At 43.4% G+C, this 5,455-nt stretch overlaps 1 protein-coding gene across 2 annotated transcripts in view; it reads right to left on the bottom strand.

Annotated features, from left to right (window-relative positions):
- The window catches only part of Rpgrip1 (RPGR interacting protein 1), a 55,193-nt gene extending 50,977 nt beyond the window's left edge, over window positions 1–4,216 (bottom strand). Inside the window, exons 1-2 of one of the 2 annotated variants that reach the window (XM_031361328.1) lie at window positions 4,117–4,216; window positions 1,895–2,036 (exon numbers count right to left, since the gene is read on the bottom strand). In XM_031361328.1, the coding sequence (XP_031217188.1) occupies window positions 1,895–2,036; window positions 4,117–4,189 (215 nt within the window). In that variant the 5' untranslated portion in view covers window positions 4,190–4,216. The remainder of the gene's footprint in view (window positions 1–1,894; window positions 2,037–4,116) is intronic. The other variant, XM_031361329.1, reaches the window with a different exon arrangement.
- Window positions 4,217–5,455: the final 1,239 nt, after the last annotated feature.

The raw sequence follows: 5,455 nt of genomic DNA, 5'->3' as shown, positions 1-5,455 counted from the left end.
GGGGTTCCCACAATCTCTTCTGTCCTTGGAGGACACCTCCATGCATGCACACAGACACATGCACATAAATAAAAAAATAAAGTAAATCTTAAAAAGAAAACACAAAAACAAAAGAAGTAAAAATTTTTAAAAATCCACACTATTATGGGTAACTGCAACTTGTTTATCAGCCCCGGGTTTGCCTTTGCTTGAACTCCCCCTTAGCCAAGAGTTGCTGCGATGCCTGAGTGTAAAATTAGTCCTTCACTTTGGCAGCATCAAATTTAGAGCAAACTCCTACTCTCTTGGACTCACCCTTAACGACCTAAGCAAAGCACAGAGCCTCCCATGTACACTTACTGAGCTGCTTTTGCCTCCCTTTGTGGTATGCATTTTCTCTGTGCTCTGTCCCTCTAAGCTATAACAAGTAATACATTCAACTAGCTCAGCTACACATACAAGTAGGCGGTGGTACACACCTATAATCCCAGCACTCAGGAGACAGAGGAAAGCTGATCTCTATGAGCTTGAGACCAGCCCGGTCAATATAATAAGTTTCAGGCCATCCAGAGCCACATATCAAGACCCTGGCTCAAAAGAACAAAACAACAACAAAACAAATCACCTGCACCTATGTTAGTAATGTTGGTCTTGGCTCCAAGACCCCGAGACCAGTCTTAAAGATAGACTTCAGAGTGCTCGTCCATCTCTGTGTGTATATCTCCCTCCACCCCATCTCTGGTTCCTGCCTCGGTCCACCCAGAGCTCCATCTTTGAAAACCCGTAGCCTGAGATCACTTATGTATGTATATGGCAGATTTTGGGTTAAGGGCTTTAGCTCTGTGATCATAGGCAACTTATGTAGGCTCCTCAGGTCTCCTTCTCCTCCTGCCTTCATACTAGTGAATGAGTTAGCAGATTTAATAGTGAATCAGTTCATCCACGGACAGAACACGCAACATGCTTACATGCAGTAGAGTCACCTGATCTTTACTTTTCAAAGGAGAAACCCCTTTTCATATCTATGCCTATCCCCTGTTCTGCCAAGATTCACCCTGTCTCCATCCCCTCTTGCAGCCAAGCAGGAGCCTGACTTGTCTTGCTCTGTATACTGATATGCTATCATAGGTTATGTGGGCTGCTCTGTGGTCTCTGGTCAATTATGAGGTATGTGGTAGGAAAACAATAAAGCAATTAGTGTTTGCAAAATTATTTTGGGAGAAAAAGAAAAGGACTGGAGAGATGAAAAGAAAAGGGCTGGACAGCTCTTCCAGAGGTCCTGAGTTCAATTCCCAACAACCCCATGGTGGCTCACAATCATCTGTAATGAGATCTAATGCCCTTTTCTGGTGAGTCTGAAAACAGCTACAGTGTACTCATATACATTAAATAAATAAATAAATAAATATTTCTAGGCCTAACATCCTTGATGTATGAGTAATTTTTGGTATATACAACTAAGCAACACATAATCCTTTCAACTTAGCATGGCGCCAATGTGGTGTAATTTTGACATTTTAAGAATTCTGGGTACCAGCCGGGTGGTGGTGGCACATGTCTTTAATCCCAGCACTTGGGAGGCAGAGGCAGGCAGATTTTTGAGTTCGAGGCCAGCCTGGTCTACAGAGTGAGTTCCAGGACAGCCAGGGATATACAGAGAAACCCACCCTGTTTCGAAAAAAACAAAACAAACAAACAAAGAAAAAATGCCTTCTTGGGGCTAGTGAGATGGCTTAGCGGGTAAGAGCACGGATTGCTCTTCCCAAGATCCTGAGTTCAAATCCCAGCAAGCACATGGTGGCTCACAACCACTCATGATGAGATCTGACGCCCTCTTTTGGTGTGTCTGAAGACAGCTATAGTGTACTTATTTATAAGAATAATTAAATCTTTTAAGAAAAAGAATCCTGGGTACCTTTTGTTTTCATCTCGTCGCTTTGGAGAAAGTTCCTTCACCAGCATGGGCTCTTCATGGAGGCGAAAGCGTCTGGAGTTCAGGCCCTTTTGCTTCATCCTGCCCAAGTGTGATGGGGCCTTTACATTCTTACCTGAAGTCCCTGAAGAGAGTAATTGGAGAATATTTTTACATGTTTCCTTATTTATTAATTTTATTTCATTTATTTTTAAAGAGTCTTTAGGCATGGTGTGGTTGCACAAGCATTTCATTCCAGTACTCAGGAGGCAGAGGCAGGTGGATCTCTGAGTATAAGGCCATCTTTGTCTACAGTGTGAGTTTCAGGACAGGGCTACACAGAGAAACCCTGTCTTGAAAAAGAAATGGTGGCCCATGTCTTTAATCCAGCACTCAGGAGACAGAGGCAAGCAGATTTCTGTGGGTTCAAGGCCAACCTATTCTCTGTAGAGTTCTAGGCCAGGCCAGCTATTCTAACACAGTGAGACCCTATCAACATATAAAAGAAGCTAATGGACAGAAAGGCTTCCAAGCCCTTTCCTGGAAGGCTACATACAACAAACACAGCATGCTTGAAAAGAGCTCCCCTTGTACAAACGTAGAAGCACCAGGAGCTTTATTGGTTTGTTTTTTGAAACAAGGTTTCTCTGTGTAGCCCTTGCTGTCCAGGAACTTAGAGATCCTCCTGCCTCTGCCTCCCAAGTGCTGGGACTAAAGGCATGCACCACCACTACCCAGCTAAGAGCTTTATTATCAGAATTATCAAGGGCACTCTGAGTGTCACAGACTACACACCTATCTCTTTTTTTTTTTCAGATTTCCCTTGAACTGGAGGCCAATGCACACAGGACTATAGGGTGACAGGACTTGATTAGTTTCATTTTTTAAATAAAATTGTTTAAGTTTGAAAAAAAATTAAAAGCTAAAAAGCCAACAACTTCAATGGCCGAGAGACGTCTCAGTCTGGAAAACCTTTGTCTCACAACCTGAGAATCTGAGTGTAGACCTCCAGAACCCACATGGAAAGGTCAGTTGTGGTGCCATGTGCCTGTGATATGATACCAACAGTGGCAAACTGGGTGGCCAAGCAAGTGGATACCTGAAAATTCACAAGCAAGCTATCTAGCTTACATAATCAAGTCCTAAGCCAACAAGTGACCCTGCCTCAAAACATAAGGTGCCAACCACCAAGACTGTCCTTTGACCTCTAGTATGTACTTCCTCACATACAGATGTGTACACGATATGTACACATGGAATCAGGATAAAATATTAAGAATATCTAATGTAGAAGGTTGAATAGGAATGGCCCCCATAGACCCATGTGTTTGAATGCTTGGCCCATAGAGACTGGACGGGCCCTATTAGGAGGTGTGATCTTGTTGGAGGATGTATGTCACTGGGGGTAGGCTTGGGGGTCTTCTATGCTCAAGCTGCACATAGTATGGTACATAGTCTCCTGCTGCATGTGGATCATAACTTAGAACTCTCAGATTCTTGTCCAGCACCGTGTCTGCCTGCATGCCACAATGTTTCCTGTGATGACATTAATCAGCTAAACCTTACTGTAAGCCAGCTCCAATGAAGCCGGGCAGTGGTGGTGCATGCCTTTAATCCCAGCACTTGGGAGGCAGAGGCAGGCAGATTTCTGAGTTCAAGGCCAGTCTGGTCTACAGAGTGAGTTCCAGGACAGCCAGGGCTACACAGAGAAACCCTGTCTCAATAACAATAACAACAACAACAAACAAGAACAACAAAAAACCCAAACCAAACAAACAAACAAAACCAAAAACATAAAAACAAGCCAGCCACAATGAAATATTCTCCTTTAGAAGAATTGCAATAGTCATGGTATCTCTTCACAGATATAGAACCTTAAGGCATCTAAGAAGGCTCAGAGATGGCTCAGTGGTTAAGAGTACTTACTGTCCTTGCAGAGGATTCAAGTTCAGTGTCTGCACCCACATGTTGGCTTACAGCCATCCATAACTTCTGTTGGTGGGGAATCTGATGCCTCTTCTGAGCTTCACAGCACTGCATGCATGTGATGTATGCACACAGCCATGTACACACATATACATATGATTAAGTAATATTTAAATAAAATGAACATTTTTAAGAAAAGGGCTGAAAGAAAGCAGTCACCACTGTGAAGATTGTCATGGCAGACAAGGAATTCTGTCAATCAGTGAAGATGTCCATATCTAGGTACTGGATTTACCTACCTTTCAACAGAGGAATTGAATCTGTGTCTCTGACTGGCAGATCCTCTGGCATATGATCTAGTAGATGCAACATCACCTTGATGATCAGGCTGTAAGAGAGCCTAGAAGACACTAAATAAAGGAAGAGTCTTCATGAAATTATAACTTTGAACTGTCTTCTGCAGGATCTCCCTAAATTGCAGTAGGAATCTCCCAGTACTTTGTGATAGTATTTGACACATAGTATATATGTGGTGGTGTGGACAAGTGGAAGGCCATGCCCTCAGTAATGACATGGCCTGGAACTCACATCTCCTTGCCTCCTACATGCTAGGATTAAAGGATTGCACCAAGAGACTCAGCTTTTATAGTTTGTGAAATATGGTATGTCTATGCCCTGTTGAGTGCCCCTTTGGGAGCACAAGAATGGGGATGGCTCCCTGGCTTGGGATTGGAGAAAATCTAGAAAGAAGCATCTCCTTGTTCTTATTAGAGGCAGGATGATATGTTTAATGTCAGTTCCATCTACATAGTTAGACACTGTTTTTAAAAAATGATAATTAAGTTGGGGATGGTGGCATATGCTTTAATCCCAGCACTCACTTGGGAGATAAAGGCAAAGTGATTTCTATGAGTTTGAGGCCAGTCTGGTCTACATATTGCGTTTCAGGGCAGTCAGATATTTAGAGAGACTCTGTCTATCTAAAAAACAAATAGAAATAGAAGCAGCAGCAGCAGCAGTGGTGGCAACAACAACAACCCACCAACAACAAAGAAAGTCAAGAATCCCTCTCCTTTGAACAAATGAGCAATAGAGGCAAAAGTGTGGCATTTTGTGAATTTTCCCCTGTTATTGGTAAGTGGGGGAGAGTGGGTATGATGGCATATGCCTGTCAAGCAGGCTGTCAGGAGGACACAGGAGGATAACCACAAATTCTGGGCTAACTTGGTCTACATAGTGAAGTCCAGGCTAGCTAGAGGTGTACTGGAGACCCATTTCAAAGGGTGAAAAAATAACAAATAATGAGTATGGAGGAGACAATGATGTAGGGAGGCATTGCCTTTGTTCAGCAAGGGTGGAGGTCCAGGGGATGGAGCAGGGTCATGGATCATGCAGGCACCAAAGCATTGACAATGAAATGGTTATAGGAGGAGCTGGAGAGATGGCTCAGCGGTTAAGAGCACTGACTGCTCTTCCAGAGGTCCTGAGTTCAATTCCCAGCAACCACATGGTGGCTCACAACCATCAGTAATGGGATCTCATGCACTCTTCTGGGAATGTGTCTGAAGATAGCTACAGTGTGTACTCATATAAATAAAAATAAATAAGTCTTAGCCGGGCGGTGGTGGTGCACGCCTT

Source organism: Mastomys coucha, unplaced genomic scaffold, assembly GCF_008632895.1.
Source record: "Mastomys coucha isolate ucsf_1 unplaced genomic scaffold, UCSF_Mcou_1 pScaffold9, whole genome shotgun sequence".
Taxonomy (NCBI): domain Eukaryota; kingdom Metazoa; phylum Chordata; class Mammalia; order Rodentia; family Muridae; genus Mastomys; species Mastomys coucha.
The sequence above is the reverse complement of the archived record's forward strand: the minus strand, read 5'-3'. Positions and strand labels throughout refer to the sequence as shown.